The following is a 25,220-nucleotide window of genomic DNA, read 5'->3' on the forward strand; positions in this document are numbered from 1 at the left end:
CCACCATTCCAGAGAAGGTACCCCAAGTTTGTCCAGCCTCTCATGATAGCACATGCCCCCTAAACCAGGCAGCATCCTAGTAACACACACAAAATACTGGAGGAACTCAGCAGGCCAGCCTAGTAAACCTCTTCTGCATCCTCTCCATTACCTCTACATCCTCCTACAGTGGGGTGACCAGAACTCCAGATGTGCCTAACCAGAGTTCTATAACAGACAATAGTTGGAGTAGGCCATTCAGCCCTTCGAGCCAACACCGCCATTCACTGTGATCACGGCTGATCATCCACAATCAGTACCCCATTCCTGCCTTCTCCCCATAATCCCTTGACTCCGCTATCTTTAAGAGCTCTAACTCTTTCTTGAAAGCATCCAGAGACTTGGCCTCCACTGCCTTCTGAGGCAGAGCATTCCACAGATCCACAACTCCCTGGGTGAAAAATTTTTTCCTCAACTCTGTTCTAAATGTCCTACCCCTTATTCTTAAACTGTGGCCTCTGGTTCTGGGCTTCTTCAACATCTGGAACATGTTTCCTGCCTCTAGCATGTCCAATCCCTTAATAATCTTATATGTTTCAATCAGATCCCTTCTCATCTTTCTAAATTCCAGTGTATACAAGCCCAGTCGCTCCAATCTTTCAACATATGATAGTCCCGCCATCTCGGGAATTAACCTCGTAATACTCTGTCAATAGCAAGAATGTCCTTCCTCAAATTTGGAGACCAAAACTGAATACAATATGCCAGGCGTGGTTTCACCAGGGCCCTGTACAACTACAGAAGGACCCCTTTGCTCCTATACTCAACTCCCCTTGTTATGAAGGCCAACATGCCATTAGCTTTCTCCATTGCCTTCTGTACTTGCATGCTTACTTTCAGTGACTGATGAACAAGGACACTAGATCTTGTTGTACTTCCCCTTTTCCTAACTTGACACCATTCAGATAGTAATCTGCCTTCCTGTTCTTGCCACCAAAATGGATAACCTCATTTATCCACATTAAACTGCATTTGCCATACATCTAAAGTTGCAACATAACCTCTTGACTTTTGAACTTAATACCTTAATAAAAGCAAACATTCCATAAGACTTCTTAACCACCCTATCAATCTGTGTAGCCACTTTCAAACTAAGAACTTGGTCCCCAAGATCTCTCTGCACAGCAACACTTAATGGTTGATTTTTGTACACAGCTTTGAGATCCATCAACATTTAAGCAGATTAAGCAATGTACAGAGGAGCTATGGATCAATTTGAATTATTTTTCAATGTTCTCAAAAATCATCAGCAGAGGTCTCTGACTCTTGAGTTGCCACTTTTGGCCTGTTCTGCTCCATGGAAATCCCAAAGTTGAGGTTGCCAAGATAACCCTTTATATGCTGCCACAGCAAGTTATTGCAATTACACAGGCACTGGGTGTAGATAGTGAATTAAATCAAGCACAAACCAGCCCTCTGCACAGGAACAAAATTACCAAGACATGTTGTTTCCTTACCAAGCCAAACATTTCCAGCAATTGTTACTCACCATTTCCAGTGAATGTTCTGGAGCATTAGTATCCTAATCTTTAAAACTTATCTGATGGGACAGAAATCCAAGTGTAGTTGAGCAGCGTGCATGTGTATTGTGTCGGCAAATCAGATCAAGAATTGAAAACAAGGGAAGAATGTTCTAGGAGCGCCTAACGATGGTCACACTCAATATAATGAGGTCAGCATTTCCTAGATGTGCTCCAAAAGACACTGCATATGGAATGAAATTAAGTCAAGGTCATCAGAATGACCCTTAACCAGATATGACCAATTATATTTTCCAACTGATAAAATGCAACCTGTGCTATAGACTGGTGGGGTTGGGGGGGGGGGGGGGGGGTGGTGGGAGAGAGAGGAAAATAACTTGCATGTAATTCAATTTCTAGACAGGTGCTTTTAATTAGTTGCTTCTATCAAAATACACTGATGAAATGCCTTGAGAGTTGGTCATGACTAGACCGAACTCCTGCCTCAGCAAGGACCTGGACCCATTGCAATTTGCCTATCACCACAATAGGTCAATGGCAGACACAATGTCATTGGCTCTCCACACAGTTTTAGACTACCTAGACAATACAAACACCTACGTCAGGATGCTGTTCATCGACTACAGCTCAGCATTTAATACCATCATTTCTCACAATCCTGATTGAGAAGTTGCAGAACCTGGTCCTCTGTACATCGCTCTGCAATTGGATCCTCGACTTCCTAACTGGAAGACCGCAATCTGTGTGGATTGGTGATAACGTATCCTCCTCGCTGACGATCAACACTGGTGCACCTTGGGTGTGTGCTTAGCCCACTGCTCTACTCTCTGTATACATATGACTGAGTGACTAGGCATAGCTCAAGTACCATGTACAAATTTGTTGATGACACAATCATTGTTGGTAGAATCTCAGGTGGTGACGAGAGGGTGTACAGGAGTGAGATATGCCAACTAGTGGAAAGATGCCACAGCAACAACCTGGCACTCCACATCAGTAAGACAAAAGAGCTGACTGTGGACTTCAGGAAGGGTAAGATGAAGAAACACATAGCAATCCTCATAGAGAAATCAGAAGTGGAGAGAGATAGCAGCTTCAAGTTCCTGGGTGACAAGATCTCTGAGGATCTAACCTGGTCCCAACATATTGATGTATCCATAAAGAAGGCAAGACAGAGGCTATACTCTATTAGGAGTTTGAAGAGATTTGGCATGTCAACAAATAAACTCAAAAACTTCTATGGTTGTACTATGGAGAACATTCTGACAGGCTGCATCACTGTCTGGTATGGGGGGGGGAGGGTGCTACTGCACAGGACCAAAAGAAGCTGTAGAAGGTTGTGAATCTAGTCAGCTCCATCTTGGGCACTAGCCAACAAGGTACCCAGGACATCTTAAGGGAGTGGTGTCTCAGAAAGGCAGCATCCATTATTAAAGACCTCCAGCACCCAGCCCTTTTCTCACTGTTACTGTCAGGTAGGAGGTACAGAAGCCTGAAGGCACACACTCAGCGATTCAGGAACAGCTTCTTCCCCTCTGCCATCCGATTCCTAAATGGACATTGAAGCTTTGGATACAACCTCACTTTGTTTATTATACAGTATTTCTGTTTTTGCACATTTTTAATAATCTATTCAATATACGTACAGGTTACCCCCGCTATTCAAAGGTAAAGCGTTCCAATGAAATGGTTCATAAGCCGGAACGTTGTAAAGTGAAGAAGCAAATATCATTTATTTATATGGGAAAAATTTGAGCGTTCGCAGACCCAAAAAATAACCTACCAAATCATGCCAAATAACACATAAAACCTAAAATAACAGTAACATATAGTAAAAGCAGGAATGATCTGATAAATACACAGCCTATATAATGTAGGAATACTTTTCTACAATTATTGCAGCACTGTCCACTGCAGCAATAATTTCACACAAGTGCTCTTGGCAGCACTCGCGGCAAAAAAACACGGTGCAAGCGCTCCCGGCAGAAGCACTTTTTCCGGTAACCTTTAAGCTATGAAGCTACCGAATAACACATAAAAATACACAGCCTCTAGGACGCAGAAATAATGTACGCCCAGTGTAATTTCACTTACTGGAATCCGGAAGACAGCGAGGACACTGGGGTGTCATCTCATCATCATGTTTCCATCAGGGCAGGCAGGTCACCTTCTTCTATGTCTGCCTGCCTCGATGTCAAAGGTCGAGTTTCATCGTCTGCTGTGGCTGATGTGGAAGGTTTGAAAAACGACAGTAGGCCTGACTGCTTAGCCTCGCGCATTTTTCTATCATACAGTTCTTTGTAAGCACTCAAACCATCCTGCAAACCTGCCCTAAACCTACATACACTTTCAAATTAAAGTCATACTTTTCTGCAATCATTACAGCATTGTCAATTGCAGCGAAAATCTCACACAACTGCTCCCCATTCAGTTCTTGGACATCTTCACTTTCACTACTGTTCACTACTGCGTTTGGTTTCAATTGTTATCCTTTCTTCTTCATCAGCTCTACATCGGTCAGTTCTTGGTCATGGGATGCCAAAACCTCTTCAACATCATCTTTGTCAAATTCCACAAACCCTTAGCCAAACTTACTATATTCTTACTTCGTTCACCACGATCGCAATGTATTATGTCTAGTTTTACGCTACGTGTAACACCCTCTTTTAGGCTTTTCCGATACCTTAGAACTCATCTTGCTAACGGATGCACAAAATAAATAAACATAGAGCACAGATGCTTACAGGCACTTGTCTAAGCAATGGCGGCTCGAATGCAGTTTTGGGGGAAGAGCTTGGCTGCTCGGTGTGTGCTGCCTTTTCTCATAACAGTGAAAGCACCTTCTGTTAGCGAAAACAGGTAACTAATGTCGGTCTTTCATAACAGTGAGTTGATGTAAAGCGAACGTTCGAAAAACGGGACAGCTGCAATTGATTTACTTGTTTATTAATTATGTTTTATTTTTTTCTCTCTGCTAGATTATGTATTGCATTGAACTGCTGCTGCTAAGTTAACAAATTTCACATCACATGCTGGTGATAATAAACCTGATTCTGATTCTGAAAACTCATTCAGACAACAATAAATGGCATTTAGCAAAAGTAATTTGAGTCAGCGTACCTATATTGGTGTGCGTTCTCATAATGTGCAATAGTCCTAATCTTGTACATCTATTCCAGGCTTATATACCTTTTCTCCAATTAACTTTTATTATCTGTTGTGGCACAGTTCAGTCACGTGATTAATGTTACTCCTGTTTTGATCTTAAATCTTAGTTCTACAGTCAATTAAGGGAAAGTTATTTTTATCTCAGTATTTCAAGATGTTTACATTTAACAATACCACTGCTTCCTGATAGTTCTCTCTCCGACTGTTTACAAATCTCTGTCATAATTATAAACCCATTAAGATAATCTGTAATCCTTGTCAATATTTTGTGAGCTTTTTGCTGGACCTCCTCAAGCATCTACGGGCAGTCCCCGAGTTATGAACGTCTGACTTCCAGACAACTCGTTCTTACGAATGGAGGGAGGAAAACGCCAACTGCCATTATAAGTCAGATCACGACGCCGTCCGCCATTTTAAGTCGTTGCCATTAACACTGTGTTGAGTGTGTAACTTTGTATTTGGCTTAAATATTTCTTAGCAAGATTCACCCTGACATTCCTTTTTCCAGTCAGCACTAACGTTTGACTAACTAATGCTAAATAATACGAGATGTACCGGTCCTGATTTACGTACAAATCCAACTTAAAGACAGACTCAGGAACAGAACTCTTTCATAACCCAGGGACTGCCTGTATTTTCCCACTATTTTCATTTTCCTCTATCATGCTGCTTAGAAATGTAAAACACTGAAGAATCCAATATTGCACTGAGGTATGATATTCATTCATAAAATTATAACAATATGGCCCCGTGAAATTCTTTATACCTGATGATTACAAGCTACAAATCAATCAATGGGACCTAATTATTGTTTTACAAAACTAGTATCATGAACAAATTTTTGGAATAGGATTCCGTACTTAGCACTTATGAAGAAATGAAACGTGTATGATTAAGATGTTCCACAATCTAGAGTGTTAAAAGTACGCCTAGGGTCCAATCCAACGCTTCAACTTGACATCGTATGCCTAGTATGTTCACTTTTACTTCTACTAAAATAGCAACAAATCCAAATAGCATGCATGAGAAAACAGCTAAATACATATGAGAAAACTCACAGTAACAGGCTTGCGAATAAAAGCTAGTTGCAAAATGCAGTTTTATTACAGAACATCCACTGCTGGTCATATGAAGTGAAAATACATTGCAGTTCACAGAACCGTCGTTAAGTGGCCAATTCTGTCATCATGGATGCCAATTTTTACAGACTGAAAATCTAAATGACCTGATCTTCAAGAATGTAAGATCATTTAAATCTTAACATCAGCTAACTATGCCAATGTTAATCACTTCGAGCCTGTGGAAAGTAATGCAATCATCCCCGATGAAACACAGATGGACAGGATGTAGTTTCTGTGATTATAATTAAGGAAAGTAAATTTTATAACAATTCAGATTTTGTATGCTTGATTGCTTCCATGCCTGAATGACATCTGTGAAAGAGGAAGACCAAATTACTGGCTCTTCGTATCTTCTGTCCCAGAGGCATGGATTAAGCAAAGAGAAGGTGATGAAATCAATAAGCCACACTTGAAGGAAAGGCTCACAGCATTCAGGAGACTGCCACCAACATCAGTGAACACAGCAGCCATGATGGTTGTTTGTTGGACACTGAAGAGTCTCATTTCCAAAGGGTTCTGACCCCTGCCAAAGCCAAGGAAAGGCTTTGCTAACAGGGTTACTTCTGCTCCCACATCCCATAATTCTATAAAATCTAGTAAACGGAAGAGGTACTTCGGAGAAGAATCAGTGCTACAGATGCATACAAGGTTTATGGGCATTATAGCTGCTTTGTTAAAGTTGCAAGGATGCTAATGTGATTGGAGAATTCATAAATAGAATTTTGGGAAGTATTAAGGAGGCAGCAGGAGAGGGAAGCAAGGTTGGAGATGGGGTGATAGGTTACAAACAGATGGTAGAAGTCAACATAATGGAAAACTTGAAAATAAGGTAGTAGCATCCATGATCAGTGAAGATAGAAAGGGAAATTTGGTAGTCAGTGTCTTAGACAACTGAGGGAGCCAAGTTTATGGATAAATTGGGTGTCAACATTAAGCAGGCAAGCTAGAGTATTCCTTAAAGGTCTTATTCATAAATTTGATACCAAATTATTGAAATTATCATCTTCCACCTATTTGATATTTTTGTAAATTAGCCACAACTGGACAGCATGATAACAATAACACCATTTATTTCAACATTATCTCTTGGACTCTGTCTGCTTCTTTTTTGAAAATAGAAACAAAAACCCTACAGCATAATACAGGTCCTTTGGCCCACAATGCTATGCTGAACATGTACATACTTTAAAAATTACCTAGGGCTTCCCATAGCCCTCTACTTTTCTAAGCTCCATGTACCTATCCAGTAGTCTCTTAAAAGACCCTATCGTATCCACCTCTAACACCACTGCCAGCAGCCCATTCCACGCATTCACCACACTCTGCGTAAAAAACGTACCCCCGACATCTCTGTACCTACTTCCAAGCATCTTAAAACTGTGTCCTCTTGTGGCAGCCATTTCAGCCCTGGGAAAAAGCCTCTGACTATCCACATGATTAATGCCTCTCATCTTCTTATACACCTCTATCAGGTCACCTCTCATCCTCCGTCACTCCAAGGAGAAAAGGCCGAGTTCACTCAACGTGTTTTCATAAGGCATGCTTCCCAATCCAGGCAACATCCTTGTAAATCGGCTCTGCATCCATTCTATGGTTTCCACATCCTTCCTGTAGTGAGGTGACCAGAACTGAGCACAATATTCCAAGTGGTGTCTGACCAGAGTCCTATACAGCTAACATTACGTCTCGGCTCTTGAACTCAATCCCACAGTTGATAAAGAAGGCACTATATGCCTTCTTAACCACAGTTAACCTGCACAGCAGCTTTGATCCTCCACACTGCCAAGTCTTACCATTAATACTATATTCTGCCATCACATTTGACCTACCAAAATGAACCACCTCACACTTGTGTTGAACACCATCTGCCACTTCTTAGGCCAGTCTTGCATCCTATTAATGTCCCGCTGTAGCCTCTGACAGCCCTCCACATTATCCACAGCACTCTCAACCTTTGAGTCATCAGCAAATTTACTAACCTATCCGTCCACTTCTTCATCCAGGTTAAATCACGAAGAGCAGGGGTCCCAGAACAGATCCCTGAGGCACACTGCTGGTCACCAACCTCCATGCAGAACATAACCCATCTGCAACCAACCTTTGCCTTCTGTGGGAAGCCAATTCTGGATCCAAAAAGCAATGCCTCTTAGATCTCATGCCTCCTTTCTTTCGCAACAAGCCTTGCACGGGGTTCCTTATCAAATGCCTTGCTGAAATCTATATACACTACACCTACTGCACTACCTTCATCAATGTGTTTAGTCACATGCTCAAGAAATTCAATCATGCTGATAAGGCACAACCTGCCTTTGACAAACTATGCTATTCCTAATCATATTATGCCTCTCCAAATATTCATAAATCCTGCCTCTCAGGATCTTCTCCATCAACTTACTGAAGTAACTCACTGGTCTATAATTTCCTGGGATATCTCTACTCCCTTTCTTGAATAAGGGAACAACATCTTTAACCCTCCAATCCTCCAGAACCTCTTCTGTCCCCATTGAGATGATGCAAAGATCATTGCCAGAGGCTCAGCAATCTCCTCCCTCACCTCCCATTGTAGCCTGGGGAACATCTTGTCTGATCCTGGTGACTTATCCAATTTGATGCTTTCCAAAAGCTCCAGCACATCCTCTTCCTTAATGTCTATATGCTCAAGCTTTTCAGTCCACTGAAAGTCATCCCTACAATCACCAATATCTTTATTTGTAGTGAATACTGAAGCAAAGTATTTATTAACTACCTCAGCTATTTCCTCCGGTTCCATACACACTGTCACACTTGATTGGTTCTATCCCCTCACATATTATCCTCTTGTTCTTCACATACTTGCAGAATGCCTTGGAGTTTTCCTTAATCCTGCTCGCAAGGCTTTCTCATGGCCCCTTCTGGCTCTCCTAATTTCATTAAGCTTCTTCTGTTAGCCTTATAACTTTCCAGATCTCTATCATTGCCTAGTTTTTTTTAAACCTTTCATAAGCTTTTCTTTTCTTCTTGACTAGATTTTCAACAACTTTGTACACCATGGTTCCTGTATCCTATCATCCATTCCATCTCATTGTAACGTACCTATGCAGAACTCCACGCAAATATCCCTTGAACATTTGCCACATTTCTGCCGTGCATTTTCCTGAACACATCTGTTTCCAATTTATGCTTCCAAGTTCCTGCCTGATAGCCTCATATTTCCCCCTCACTCCAAATAAACTTGTCTGATCCTATCCCTCTCCAATGCTATGGTAAAGGAGATAGAATTGTGATCACCATCTCCAAAATGCTCTCCCACTGTGGGACCTGACACACGACTATGTTCATTTCCAAGTACCAGATCAAGTACAGCCTCTCCTCTTGTAGGCTTATCAACATACTGTGTCTGGAAACCTTCCTGAACACACTTAACAAACTCCACCCCATCTAAACCCCTTGCCCTAGCAAGATCTCAATCAATATTGGGGAAATTAGAATCTCCCATCACGACAACCCTGTTACTATTGCACAGTTCCATAATCTGTCTCCCCATCTGCTCCTTGATGTCGCTGTTACTATTGGATGATCTATATAAAAAAAATACCCAGTAGAGTTACTGACCCCTTCCTGTTTCTAACTTCCACCCACAGAGACTCTGTAAACAATCCCTCCATAACTTCCTCTTTTTTTGCAGTCGTGACACTATCTCTGCTCAGAAGTGTCATACCCCCACCTCTTTTGCCTCCCTCCCTGTCCTTTCTAAAACATCTAAAGCCTGGCACTAAGTAGCCATTCCTGCCCCTGAGCCATCCAAGTCTCTAATGGCCACAACATCACAGCTCCAAGTACTGATCCACACTCTAAGCTCATCCATTTTGTTCATGATACTATCATGAAAATGCAAAATTATCCATTGTTAAACCAGCATTAAAAAGGATACACAGTTGGATTGAAATTCTTCAGTATGAAGAATGAAGCAATGATCACCATTACCAGAAACAAGGTATTGTTGTAGAAGATTGAAAAGGTTGTCGCTTCATAATCAGCCACTTCATTCTTTTTCCACAGAATTCTATTGTTTGAAAAGGAAATTTAGAAACTTTAGTTTTAGATTTACATTAAGAAAAGTTTCTTTGCATTTGAAAATAGATTTCTAAGATTTTAAAAAGAATCTTAACATATTACTATGTAGACCCACTGCACACCCAGTTTTTGGATTTCAAGTTCCATTAAAGCTGAATTTGTAAACTGTATACAATTAAAAGGCATTCTCAGCCAGATTGAAGCACAAGACCAAGCTGCAAGAGAATTATGGATGAAAGAATCTGGACCGAAAAAAAACTACTGCAATGGGTCTCATCAGCATCTATAAGGACAGAAGAACAGTTGACATCTCAGGTTGAGTAACAGAATTCTAGAGTGGAGAGAGAAGGTAATCGGTTTAATCGGGAGTAATGAGGGGCAAAGACCGATAGGTAGGAAGAGGCAGATGGGGAAAATGGTAGTTTGAAGTTGTGCTACAGAGACAGGCAAGTGTAGGTGAAAGCAGATTAAGAGGAAATAACGGCAGATGCTGCCAAGTGATGAGGACACGAGGGTGAAGGAGACAGGCTGGACAATTATCAAAAAGGCTACAACTGCTGTAATCTAATAAAGGAGGAAGGTGATAATGAAACATTAAGCGAGGAACAAAAGGCAGATGGGGGAGAGGATATGGTGGTTGCAACTTGTGAGTAATAAATGAATGGAACCACGGGAGGGGGGGTGCAAAAATAGTTGATGGAGGACAAGGGAAAGGGAACAAAAATAGGACAGAAGGTAGACTGAAAGGAGAGCAAGAACATGCGAGCAGGAGGTAAGGTTCTTTGAAAGTGGAAAATTCAATATTCATACCAGTGGGTTGAACTAGCAAACATCTGGCAATGGAAAAAGTAGGGGGTGGACAAGTTGAGTGGAAAAGAGAAAGGGAGTTAAAATAACATGCAACTGAGAGCTCAGGATGGCCACTGCAAACGAAGTACAGGTGCCCCACAAACCAGCTGTCTCACCCATACTCAGCCTCATTTGTGTATTTAATATTTCAATGAGTAACATATAAAGTTATATAATGTTTAAGTATTCTTACTTGTTTAAATAATTACAGATTATATGTAAAAATACATTAATTGCATATGTCATCACATTACCGTGTGATACAGTCGCACCTCTGTTAAAGTAAACGCAAACTAGACTGTATTTCCGGACTCCACATCATTTAATTAGTTTAATGTTTTGAAGTTACAAAACCTAACACAGGCAATGAGATATTTTAAAACAAACCCAAGACGGCTACCGACCTGTTAAAAAGCACCAAGATGTTCAAAATAAAACAATATGCAGCGGGAGCATTAGCAAGCAAAAAAAAAACGCGTGTAGAGACAGTCAAGTTTAAAATAAAAGCAGCCTTTTCTGTACAAAACTGTTCAAGCTCTGTCAAATTGCATGGGGATCATGAGTAAACAGCCCTTTTCAACCCCAACTACAAATTCTCAATTAAATTGAGGTCTGGACTCTGACTTGGCCACTCCAGGACATTAACTTTGTTGTTCTTAAGCCATTCCTGTGTAGCTTTGGCTTTATGCTTGGGGTCATTGCCTTGCTGGAAAACAAATCTTCTCCCAGGTTGCCGTTCTCTTGGAGACTGCATCAGGTTTTCCTCTGAGATTTCCCCATATTTTGCTGCAATCATTTTAGCCTCTACCTTAACAAGTCTTCCAGGGCCTGCTGCAGTGAAACATCCACACAGCATGCTTCACAGAAGGGGCGGTGTTTTTGATTATGTGTGGTGTTTGGCTTATGCCAAACATAACATTTAGTCTGATGGCCAAAAAGCTCAATTTTGGTTTCATCAGACCCCAGAACCCCAAGCTTTCTCTAACCAAGATTTCATGTGAGGTTTTTTTCCCCCCAAACAGTGGCTTTTTCCTTTCCACCTTCCCATAAAGCTGCAACTGGTGAAGCACTCAGGCAACAGCTGTACACACCAGTCTCACCCATCTCAGCCACTGAAGTTTGTAATTCCTCCAGAGCTGTCATAGATCTCTTGGTGGCCTCCTTCACTAGTTCCCTTCTTGCAGCATGGTCACTCAGTCTTTGAGGACAGCAAAATGAGATATTTTAGGCAGATTAACACCTGTGCCATATTCTATCATATCAAGGCATATTCTATCATATTGATGATCGACTTAATTGTACTCTAAGGAATATTCAGTGACTTGGAAGTTCCCTTGTATCCATCTCCTAATTTGTGCTATTCAATATCTTTTTGCAGTTGCTTGGAGTGTTATTTTGTCTTCAGGTGTAGTTTTTTTTCTGGGATACCAACTCACCAGCTGTTGGATCTTCCAGATACATGTGTATTTTTACTACAATCAACTGAAACACCTTGACTGCACACAGGTCTCCAAAAACAGATCTCAATTTAACTAATTATGTAACTTCTAAAACCAATTGGCTGTTCCAGTGATCATTTGGTGTGTCATACTAAAAGGGGGGGGGGGGGGGGTGACTACTTATGCAATCAATTATGTGTTTTATATTTGTGATTAATTTAGATCACTTTGTAGAGATGTTTTCACTTTGACACGAGTCTTTTTTCTGTTGATTAGTGTCAAAAAGCCAAATTAAGTTCACTATGATTCAATATTGTAAAACAATAATACATGAAAAAATCCGGGGGTGGGGGGGGGGGGGGGGGGGGAGAGATAATTTTTGTAGGCACTTTTCTTCGGAAGGAAAGACAGGATTGAGTTTTTTTTAAAAAGGCAGTAAATGTAAGAATTCAGGGTTCATAAACTGAGTATCAGATGATTCTAATCAAAATCAAAAATGGTCAGTTACATTGGGAAGACTGATAAGTTTGATTACACAATGGATAACAGTCTCAGGTATACTGGAACAGTATTTTGAAGCAAATGAAATAACCAATGAGAAGAGAATGCTAATTTTGCTAAATGCTTTAGGGTTAAAGGCGTACAGTTTGCTTCAAAGTTTGACTGTCCCAACCAAACCATCAGAAATGAGCTTTGCCATTGTTGTAAAAGTGATGCAGGAACACTTAGAACCAAAGCTATTGTTAACTGCAGAAAACTTTAAGTTTTCATAAGCAGAATCAAAAAGAAGGTAAGTCCATTTTAGTGTACTTAATGGACTTTAGTCCATTCAACTTTAGTGAATTGAAGAGATTATCTGAACATTCTCAATTCTGTAATGAAATTAATGACGCACTAAGAGATCGTTTGTGGAACCTTAAGTGTGAAAATTAACAATAGCCAAGCAATATGGCTTGCACCAGAAGTGAATCACAAATTAATTAAGATGGAATTGGACACTGGTTCAGTCATACCACAAAATGAGCTTGAGGGGCATTTCAAAGATACTAAACTAAAACTGGCAGATATCCAACGAAGAACTTATACTGGAAAAAAAGATTACTTCTATGGAAATGACATGTAACTGTGAAATACAACAACCAGCAAGTCACATTGATCTTGTACGTGGTAAGAACAGGAGGACTAGTGTTGTGGGGATGTGAGTGGCTGAGACAACTACAACTTGATTAAAGGTCCATCCACTATTTGCATGCCACATTCCCTGCAATGGAGCCAACTGAAAGTGAATTAAACAAGATACTGGATGATGCCACAACTGTCTCCATGAACCATTTCCCAGCAAAAGACAAACGAGTGTTGGTGCCAATCTCTCTGCCTCTGGTTGGAAGGTATATTGGACCAAGGTAGGGCCATGCTGCTCAGAGGAAGTGTGAAAATGATGAAAGCAGTGGTCCAACAACAGTTTTTGTAGGCAATGTATCTGAGAAAGCTTCTGATGTATTAATCAGGCAGTTACTTGCAAAATGGGGTTTGGTTTTAAGCTGGAAGAAAGTTCAACAAGCTTTAGGAAATTGGTAAGCATTCGGCTTGTGTGAGTATAAAGAACCAGAATCGACTCTGCATGCATTAAGTTTATTGCATAAACTTCAAGTGGGAGACAGAAGTCTGCTTATAAAAGCAGGTGCAAAGACCAAAGCCCAGCTAGAAAGCCAAAAAGAAATGAGTCAATAGAGATACAAAAACAGAGGATTAGTCAGATGATGTTCGAAATGAAGAAACCAAGAGGAGAGATCAGAGCTCAGAAAAGAGTGTAAAGGAAGCAATAGAAGAATCAGTAAGAGAATACTCTAGTGAACTAAATGCACCTTCCCAAGATCAAGATGTACAAACTGGAATAAGGAGGAGGGGATAGATGGAGAAAAGGAATGTGAGAAAGAAGAAAGGGATTGAAGTAGATCCAGAGAAAGAAAAGGAGAAGAAAGGTGTCCAGAGGTGTCACAACCACTTCCTGCAGTCTTAGAATCAATTCCTACAACCATCACAAAGGAGGTCTCAGAGTCTGAGATTGTTTTCACAGCCACAAGTCTCACATGCTCAGCAAAGTGATCTCACTTATCAGAATAGACAATAATGACTTGAAATTACAAAATGTAACCTCGCCGACCAAGAGATTCAGAGCACTGAATACAGAAGTTAACCATATAACAATTACAGCACGGAAACAGGCCATCTCGGCTCTTCTAGTCCGTGCCAATGCTTACACTCACCTAATCCCACTGGCCTGCACTCAGCCCTTAATCCTCCATTCCTTTCCTGTCCATATACCTATCCAATTTTACTTTAAATGACAATACCGAACCTGCCTCTACCACTTTTACTGGAAGCTCATTCCACACAGCTACCACTCTCTGAGTAAAGAAATTCCCCCTCGTGTTACCCTTAAACTTTTGTCCCCTAACTCTCAAATCATGTCCTCTTGTTTGAAGTTGGAGGCACTCACGAGTCTTTCTCACCTGGAAGGGCTGTTCAGGAATTTGGATAGTGGTGAGGAAGGAATAGGAGGACTAAAGTGTTGCACCGTCTATAGTTGCAGGTTAAATTGCCAGGGATGAGGGAAGGATAAGCAGACCAGGGAGTAATGGAGAGAACAGTATTACGGAAGACATAAAGGGGATGGGAAGGGTCAACATGGGTAGTGGTGGGATCCATCACAGCCGGCAGAAGTGACAAAGAATGATAGATGCAGTGACCAGTATCTTTCATCCCTGTAACCACTCCTTCATACCATCCATCCTGCACTTCCCCCTAACGGTTGCCATGATCACTTGCCTTATTTACCAGATCCCAACAGTTGTAACCTTGGTGTCCTGTCTCCACCTTTACCCTTCCCATCCTCCACCTGCTCCATCTGCCTTTATTCCCACTCACCATTTGCCTCTACCAAACACCCACCTGTCTCTGTCTCCCAACTCCACCTCTCCCCCATCTGATGCCCATCATCCTTTACCCAAGCTCAGTGCATTTCCTCCCCTTTTCCTCTAAATACTGGCTATCTCCACTCTCCATTCTGATGCAGGGTCTCAAGCCAAAATGTTACCCGTTTCTCCCACCCACACTCCTTCCACAAATGCTGCATGACCTGCTGAGCTCCTCCAGTAAGTTTGTTTTTCCACTAAGTATAGAGTTACAGGTGTCCCCTGCTTTATGGAAGTTCATTGTACGCCACTTTTACGAAATACCTACATTAGTACTTGTTTTCGCTAACAGAAAGAAATCCAAAGAGGATTTTCGCTTTTACAAGAAAAGGCGCCCGCTTTAAATTTGTGTTTACCCCAAGAAAGACTACCATGACAGTGTAACCTTGTGCGGACAGGTGTGTGTGCATGCATGTACATGTCAATTTTTTTTTTTTTTCTGCAAATCGGTTTTGGCTAAATCTTCCTGATTCTGTTAAGTGGAACTATATTGTACATACATTATTTCTACTTTAAATAGGCTATGTGTTTATCATATCATTCCTGCTTTTACTATATGTTAGTGTTATTTTAGGCTTTTACGTGCTATTTGGTAGGTTATTTTTTGGGTCTGGGAATGCTCAAAAATTTTTCTGATATAAATTAATGGTAACTGCTTCTTTGCTTTACACATTTCAGCTTACGAAAGGTTTCATAGGAATGCTCTACTTTCGGATAGTGGGGAAAGCCTGTACTTCTTTAAATTCTTAAAGAAGAGTAGAGGAGTGAGGAGTACAACAGCAGTGGCTGGCATCAGCTAGCAGTGGTGCTGTATTACTTCCTGCACCACCTACATCCATGTTCAGTACTTTTTTTTTTAAATATATAAAAACTCCAGCAGATTATTAGATCCCCAAGGATTGTGTGTATTCAGCTGCAGCCTATAACTGAAGCTCCATCTACTAAAGCGCAATAAGCAGGAGTCAATATTTGCAACTACTTCAACTAACCATTTTTATACATAACCAGGTGACTTTGGCACTTTTAGGAGGAACAAAATATACTTTAGAAACTAAGCTAAAAATATCAAATTCATGTGACATCAAATCTACATAACCAACTAGATTCAAAACCAACCCTTAGAAAGGCAAAGAAACAATCCATCATACCACTGAATAGGTAATTAAAACTGATCGATAGAAATATTATGAATCGGTACCTTCTATGCAAGAGTAAGAACTATAATGCATTAGTCTGAACAATTGAAGAAAGACTGTGTCCTTGAGCATCTTCAGATTGTTGGCTAAATGGTTTGAAACATGGTTGACTACATTAAAATGGTGGTTTGATAAGTCTACCTTTAGAGTCCAATTGGTAATGCGTCAAAAAGCAATTTACAATGTAAAATTTATCTATTTTACATTCCACTTACAGCAGTGATGTCAAACTCAAGGCCCGCGGGCCATATCCGGCCCAGCGTACAATTATATCCGGCCCGCGAGATCATTTTAGATAGATCTATTATTTTAATTATTAATGGCCTGGCGATATGAAGCCTATGATTGTAAGTTAGTACCAATCATAAAAATAATGCTTGCTCAGCAGTCTTCTTCATAAGAAATGGAATTTGTGAAGTGAAACACTTTGTAGTTATAGCAGAGACTGAGACACATGAGAACAGGCTGAAAAAACGGAGGCAATGAAAGCTGCGTTCGCACGCGCCCGACTGATCCGGCCCGCATGAAGCTGCATTTTGCCCAATCTGGCCCGTGACCTAAAATGAGTTTGACACCCCTGACTTACAGCATCAACCTTTGTCCATAGAACTTTAGTAACATTCAACTTTCAAAATGTTATCTATTATATTAGAAATTGCAAAATTTAAAATACCTTTCATCTTTCTCTTTGCGAGACATCTTCCTGTTGTCAGCCTCTGACAGTTTCCGAGTGACCTCCTTGGAAACTGCATCTTCTCTCTTCTGCGCCACCCTAGACACACAGACCTCTGTTAATAATAAGTGGCATTTCCCAGGTAAAAATGCAAATAATGGCTATCCAAAAAATACTTACTTGTGTTTCAGGACAAACTTTACATTTTTGTAGGCAAATGCCACAAGATAGGTGCTAATAAGGGTCATAACACAGTACAGAACTGCAGATTGGACAAGGTCCATGTGCCAGATCCTCCAATAGAGCCCTACAAGAATAAAATTGAAAATAATTACTTTCATAATCCAGAACATAAATTAGCAACAAGAATTGACATACAACAGATTTAAATTTTCAATTCTACTTGCGGTAAATTAAAGATAAAATTTTAAATAGATTTTTTAAACTATTTGCCACAGAAGACTATTTTCATGTAGAAAGCTTCAAAAATATGAACATTGTTAATTCCTCCCGAGATGGGAAATATATTCACAATTCCTTTGGCACCAAGGATGTGTTTGCACGTGGTCAAGAGGTTAAGGTGTTGGTCTAGTAATCTGAAGGTCGCTAGTTCAAGCCTCAGCTAAGGTAGCATGTTGTGTCCTTGAGTAAGGCACTTAACCATGCATTGCTCTGTGACAACACCGGTGCCAAGCTGTACCGGCCCTTGCCCTTCCCTTGAACAACACCGGTGGTGTGGAGAGGGGAGACTTGCAGCATGGGCAACTGCCGATCTCCCATATAATCCTGCCCAGTATTACCCAGTATGGTCTCTCAAGACTAACGGATGCTTATAAAGCTGGGAAAGCTGAGAACTTTGCTTAAACACTTTACACCAAGATGTAAGTGTAAAATTAACAAAAATGATGATTTTGAAATTAACATTTTCCTATTAAGGCTTTATTCAAAAAACAGGCTTTATCGATCTTCATTCACACACAAGAACTAAGAAAATGGGAAAAAGCACAATTAATTGTATGGTGAAAGTGTTATACTTGCAAAACCTACCATATTTCTATGAATAACAAAATCTTTTGACTTTTGAAGATACAATGAAAAGGGAAGTTAACTATTTTTTTGTGTGTGCTGACAATCTAAAAGCATTACAACTTAACACTATTTGCCCAGCACCTTTGCAATTTGATGGTGCTGGAGCAAAGAAATTTTCCCCATTTCATATTCCTCTGAGCAGGAGAACTGTTCTTTTTAACATTATTCTTCAAAGATTCATTTATTATCAAAGTATACAACTCTGAAATTCTTCTCCAGATAGCCACAAAACTAAGAATGGCAGCATGATCATCAACCCACAAATCCCCTTTCCCCATACAAAAATAGAACCAAATCGGAACAGCCACATCAACCCCCAAATCTGCCTCACACAAAAAGACAAGACAGACCTTGCAAAAAATTTAGAATATAAAAGACTGTAAGACTGCAAAAGAAAGTCCATAGTCCAAGTCCATATCCAAAATGTAGAAAACCCGGTAACATTCTTCAGGCACAACGGCAGCCTTTCCCGCACCAGAGTGATCCACCGGCTATCAAAAGCCCATCTCCCCTCTCCCGCAGCAGAGTAATCCACCGGCTATCAAAAGGCAGTCTCCCCTCTCCCGCAGCAGAGTGATCCACCGGCTATCAAAAGGCCATCTCCCCTCTCCCGCAGCAGAGTGATCCACCGGCTATCAAAAGGCAGTCTCCCCTCTCCCACAGCAGAGTGATCCGCTGGCTATCAAAAGGCAGTCTCCCCTCTCCCGCAGCAGAGTGATCCACCGGCTATCAAAAGGCAGTCTCCCCTCTCCCGCAGCAGAGTGATCCACCGGCTATCAAAAGGCCATCTCCCCTCTCCCGCAGCAGAGTGATCCGCTGGCTATCAAAAGGCAGTCTCCCCTCTCCCGCAGCAGAGTGATCCACCGGCTATCAAAAGGCCATCTCCCCTCTCCCGCAGCAGAGTGATCCGCTGGCTATCAAAAGGCAGTCTCCCCTCTCCCGCAGCAGAGTGATCCACTGGCTATCAAAAGGCAGTATCCCCTCTCCCGCAGCAGAGTGATCCACCGGCTATCAAAAGGCAGTCTCCCCTCTCCCACAGCAGAGTGATCCACCGGCTATCAAAAGGCCATCTCCCCTCTCCCACAGCAGAGTGATCCACCGGCTATCAAAAGGCCATCTCCCCTCTCCCACAGCAGAGTGATCCACCGGCTATCAAAAGGCCATCTCCCCTCTCCCGCAGCAGAGTGATCCACTGGCTATCAAAAGGCAGTCTCCTTCTCCCACAGCAGAGTGATCCACCGGCTATCAAAAGGCAGGCAGCTGGTGTTCACCTTCAGGAGAATGGGTTTAAGAGGGATAATAAATCAGCCATGATGGATTGGTAAAACATTTGATGGCTCAAGTGGCCTAATTCTGCTCCAATGTTTTATGCTCTTCAAAATTTGACATTTATTGAAAGGTAACATTAGCAAAACCTTAAATGGCATCTTAAGATATAGGAGAATATTTATAACCAAAATAATTTAAAGCTATAAAATTTGAGTACAATCACTGATTAAAGCATAATACAATGCTTCTAAAAAAAAAACTGACCATTGGTATATTTCCTCATTGTACATTGAAAACAAATACCAGTATTAGCAAATATCAAGTATTTGTTTTGCAGGGGTTTAAAAATATTAGCAAGAAATAAAAATGTGAGAGTTCTTATGTTACTCATATTATAGAACTGATCTCTTATCCTCTCCAAGTTTTTGCAACCTGTACTCACACTTCAGTTGTATCTCAATAGCAGACTTATGATTCTATCCCTACCAGAAAGAATATCTTAACGGTATCTTCTTCCATGCCTACGTGTATTCCAAGACCATTTATTTGCTTCCATCACACATCTATATATCCATATTGTCCAATATCTTAGCCTACGCTTCCCTGGAGTGTAGGAGAATGAGGGGTGATTTGATAGAGGTATATAAAATTATGATGGGTATAGAATTAGGCAGAAAAATGGTCCAGCACAGCCAAGAAGGGTCAAAAGGCCTGTTTCTGTGCTATAATGTTCTATGGTTCTAAGTCACATTGACAACACCCCAAAGGTAGCTGATAAGATTAATTCCAGCGAGGTATAACTTGTAAAAATATCACTATCAAGTGGGACGATATTAAAAATGTTATGTTACTGAAGGTTCAGTGAATGAGTAAGGACTTGCCAAATAGAATTTAATGTGGGAAAGAATGAGACAGATGCACTTCTACAAATCTAAAACCAGATTTATCTAAATGGAGAAAGATTAAACACAGAGGGACTTAAGTGCAGATAAACCCCTCAAAAGAGCAGGCAAATGTACCATGTAGTTGGACATGTAAGTAATATGTTGGCCTTTATTGCAAGAAGTTTTGAGTTTAGAAGTAAAGAAGTACTTTTACAATCGCAAGGCCACACCTGAAGGGGAGATCTTTTTAAAAGATAAAATCCTGTGGGAGGTTAGTAAATTTGATGAGAGAACACCTTTACAAAATTAGAAAGAGGTCATTTAAATCTGAAGTGCAAAGGAACTTTCACACAGAGGGGAGAAATCACAGAATTCTCTGTGCCTTAGGGTGTGCAGGGTATATCACTGGAATTCTTAGTACAGTAGATACAGTGCATTCCAGTTAACTGGGCCATTGGTTAATCAGGGCAACAACATATTTGGGACAACTCTTAAAGACCAAAAACTAATCGAGAAACTAGCGTGGACTCCCTTTGTTTATTTGGGACACTATGCCACTTAATAGGGTTAGGAGACTGTTGGTGAACAGTTTCTAACCAGTGTCCGTTGTGTGTATTTGCATGGTTGTTAGACATACCATGCTTAGAGTGAAGTTTTTTAAAATAGTGTCAGCTGCACTTGTGTGTTCAAAACTCAGCGATTTTTGTTACAAACAAGAGAAAATCAGCAGATGCTGGAAATCCAAGCAACACACACAAAATGCTGGAGGAACTCAGTAGGCCAGGCAGCATCTATGGAAAAGCTTACTGTCGGCATTTGTGAGATTTTTGTCACCAAGAGTTTGCAAGAAATAAGCAGTAAGAGAATTCAGAACACTGCCGTTTCCAGCATTCAGGCTTGGAAATGGCTGAAGTGAAAATGAAGTGATTTCATTACTTCAACAAGTCAGGAACTACAAAAAAAATTGAAGGCATCAACAATCATCTTGAATATAACAATGAAAATTTCGAGGATGTAACTGCCAAAAACATTGTATGAAAGCACTCCATTACCTATACTAGATTCGAGCACTGATTTTGTTCATTTACGGCCAATCAAAAGAACACAGCCGTGTAATATGAATGAATTCCTCCTTCAATAACTTTTAAGAATTAATATAGTTTTATAGCACTGTACTAGTATTGGTAGCTTTCTAACTTTTTTTTATTTAAATACATGACTTGTAACTCAGTTAAACAATCGTTTGCCTTTTTGATACCTTTCTAACCATTTCCATGAAACTTCAGCTAATTGGAACAGGGGCTTAACTGGACCAAAATGTAATGGTCCCGATGTGTCTCAATTAATCGGAATTATCACTGGAATTGTCTATGCCAGAGGACTGTAGAAGATAGATCACTGGAATTCTGTGGTACAAGAGACAAGAAATTGCGCGTTAGAATCTAAAGCAATACAAAATATGCTGGAGGAATTCACCAGGTCAGGCAGTATCTATGGATGTTACTCATGTGCAGAATAAGTCAATGGAATTCTCTTTGCCACAGTGTGGTATGGGGAAGAGGTATTTTGTAAAATCGGGGATTATGTGGGATTGGCACCAGAAGGGACAAGGCCTGAGACAGACATGGTCATATCGAATGCCAGGGATGGCTGGAGGGTCGGGAGCTTACTCCCGTTCCCATGTCCATTAGACCCGATAACGAGCCCGAGCTGCCACATCACCACCCCAAGAAGGTGAGGTGCCCCGGCTGGTGCACTTCACCTAGACTTCACCCAACCACCGCTCTCCCCTCCTCTCCGGCTACTCACAGATGGGAATGGCCGACACAATAAATGCGTTCCCATAGAACAGCGCCGATGATTTGGCCGAGACATTTCTGCTGAAATCCTGCAGCAGTAAATCCTCCTCCGACTGCTGCTTATTGCTCCCTTTCGGCGCCATTACTCCACGTCGTCGGGCGGAGTCCTCCAAAGGCCAGTCAACGCTCAGAACCGTCCCACAATCCACAGCACCGTGACCCCTCACCCCTCCAGCCGGTCATACCTGCCGGCGAACAAAGCGAGAGAATATTAATAAAACACCAGCAGGAGCATCAGCATCAATCCATAAGCATAAAATATAAAAATGTACACGCACCACACGGTTTCCGGCTTTCGACAGGGCTGCCAGAGAAGCTTACAAGAGCGGTGCCATCTTTGATATTGGCGCAACTTGACCCTATTTAGGTTGTGGGCCAATAGCATCGATTCAATAGTAACGTGTAATGTCGATTTATTTAACTTCCAGTAAATTATCCCCCTTCTTCTATTCCCTGCTCTGTCTTCCCTCTTAACCCTTCTCCTCACCTGCTCAGATCTCCTTCCCTCTGCTGGTGTCCTTCCTCCTTCCTTTGGTCCCCTCCTTCACCAACGCAAAATGCTAGAGTAATTTAGCAGGTCAGGTAGCATTTATGGAAATAATTAAACAGTCGACGTTTCAGGACTGGATTCCTCCTGCATTTTGTGTATAGTGCTCTGGATCTTCAGAGTGTCTTGTGTTTATGATTTGCCGCTCATCTTTTTCAACCATTTACGTTTTCCACCTATCCCCTCCCAGCTTCTCATTTGATTTCCTTCCATCCCCATCTATCTGACTTCACCAACCCCACCACCTGCCTTATTCTAGGTTCTTTTTTTCCAGTCCTGATGAAGGGTCTTGGCTTATTCTTTTCCATAGATGCCACCTGACCTGCCGAGTTCCTCCGGTATTATGTATATGTTGGTCTGACAATTGTTAACCTGTTCAAATCATTTGGTTTTGGGTTTTGAGAAGATTAAAGTGGATAAAGATTGGGAAATTATCCCAAATTGCAAGCTAGAGGCAGCTGATACCTCTATTGTTTGCAGCAGATGAAATGAAAAGAAGAAACATAAAGGACATTTGCCTAGGGCGATAAAAGGAATTTCAGAACCAAAGAGGTGGTCTGCCATGGAAGGGCTTGGAGATGAGAATTAGGGATTTGAATTGAGTACGTTGGATTCAAGATTTATTGTAAATAAGAGAAATCCATAATGTTACATACCCCGTAACTGGGACACTTACCAGCAAAGATAGAGAGGTCCGTTGAAGTCTGATGGTACTATTTTAACAGTATTTATTGGTAAAAATACACAAAAATAATATCAATGCAAACATACAGATACTATACGTCGCCAATACTAAATCAAAAGGTGCGGGTATAACAATAATCAATAAGAAATAGCTCTATCGTTGTCTAGGGGTTAATGTATTGTCCGATGGAAATATAAAAGTCATTTTAGTTCACTCAGGCTGCAGCCTTTGGTTGGAGTCAAGAGAGAGAGATTTTTGGAACTTGCCAGAGTTTCCTTTTTTATGATGTCGATCCTTCGAAATGTCGTTGGTGTCCTTTTCCTTTTAGCAGAGCCGTTCTTCCGTGGTCAGTCCCACCAATCCCAGGCAACGGGAAAGGACACACGCGGGCCCCACCGACCGTCGCTATTAAACGCTGTCACGGGATTTCTAGTGTTTCTCCTGGTGCGTCTAAAGGGGTTGTTCCCCAGACCTCTTTTATCCTTACTCACGGGGTCTCTGGTGTCAATCAGGTTGGGATGGTGCCATCCCTCAACCAGCCCACTTTGGTCATTCCCTGAGGGCTTCAAGGAATAGTACAGTACTCAATACACAATTCCGTCTCCCAGAAACAATGGCCGTTATCCATGGCTTTGTCTTTCAGAGGCCCAGAACACATTCCAAACCTTGAGGATCCTGCGTGTCTCTCTCTCATTTCCTGGGTCCCAGACCCGAATTAATAGCAATCTTGCGATTCTCAAAAAGGAGGGGGCTACTTTGTACCCTTCGGCCCCTCAGGGTTGTGGCACATTCGTAACACCCCCTTTCTTAAAAGCGTTTTCACCAGCGGTGAAAACGAAGTAGAACAGAGTCTTACAGGATTTTAGAATCTAACACAATACAAAAGTTTTTTTTCTCTACAGAGTAATACAGTTATACATTCAATTCAGCATCTAAACAGTTAATGATTACAGTGTCACTTCCTTTAATATCTTAACATCTTGTACCTTACTAAAGTCTTGCAGCATCAGACTTCAATTTAATAACCACCTATTTTTATTTCTTTCCTTCAGCAAACAAAAACTATAGAGTTGTGATCTTAGATTACGTGTATACTACAAAAGTTCATGCAAATACTAATCTTTATGTTACTTTCAAACTTAACAGCCAAGCTTCCATGGGGGTTGTCTTGATTATTCACATGCTTTTTCGAAATCCCTTAAAACCGGCTTCTGCTATTTAAAAATGGCATCCCATTAACCCTCGCCTCTTTTCCAGTTAATTCCCACGTGTTGAGCTTGTGCACCCTGGTGAAATAGACTTTCGTCCACTCCTTTCATAGGAGTTATTTTATCAACAATGTGTTCCAAACTTAGACCATCTTCTGAATTTCCACACAATTAGTTAATTTTACGCAAGTTGCTAGTTTTCTCTTCAGGACCCTTCAGGCTATTAGTTCTCAATGCCAGCGATCCCTCTTTGTTCAAACAGCATTTCGAATTCTGCGGTTTCACACCACAATCTGGAATAACAATAGTGTGTGGGGCCCCTTTACCTTCCAACTCAACCTGTAATTGATTCACAGGTACCGCCATTGTCTCTGTAACCTGGTTGCTGCTTCTGACATCAATCCAGACTTTAAATTTTCTTCATTCAATTTGAGAACTACACTTTTCCCTTTTCCTTCAGTAATAATATTCACCTCACCACCTTTTATCTCCTCACTAACTTTTATCGCACTTTCGAGCACAAACAACTGGGAACTCTCACTTCCCACTATTACCAAGGTTAACCCTTTCTTCACTGAACCAAGTCCATCTGACCCACAAGGACTGCATTCCTTTTCAACTGAATCAAATACCTCAGACTTTTTCTGAGCTCCATTACTAGGTTCAGTACCACATGCATCCACAT

The 25,220-nt window shown here is 41.1% G+C and overlaps 1 protein-coding gene across 1 annotated transcript; it reads right to left on the bottom strand.

Moving 5' to 3' along the window:
• Positions 1 to 5,770: 5,770 nt before the first annotated feature.
• Positions 5,771 to 22,232, bottom strand: ssr3 (signal sequence receptor, gamma). The gene is made up of 5 exons (XM_059946456.1): positions 22,046 to 22,232; positions 17,175 to 17,301; positions 16,995 to 17,093; positions 9,720 to 9,851; positions 5,771 to 6,041 (listed from the first exon to the last, which is right to left on the bottom strand). The coding sequence occupies exons 1-5, from the start codon at positions 22,176 to 22,178 to the stop codon at positions 5,975 to 5,977; spliced, it is 558 nt and encodes a 185-aa protein (XP_059802439.1). The 5' UTR covers positions 22,179 to 22,232; the 3' UTR covers positions 5,771 to 5,974.
• Positions 22,233 to 25,220: the final 2,988 nt, after the last annotated feature.

The sequence above is a fragment of the Hypanus sabinus genome, chromosome 2 (genome assembly GCF_030144855.1).
Source record: "Hypanus sabinus isolate sHypSab1 chromosome 2, sHypSab1.hap1, whole genome shotgun sequence".
Classification (NCBI taxonomy): Eukaryota; Metazoa; Chordata; class Chondrichthyes; order Myliobatiformes; family Dasyatidae; genus Hypanus; species Hypanus sabinus.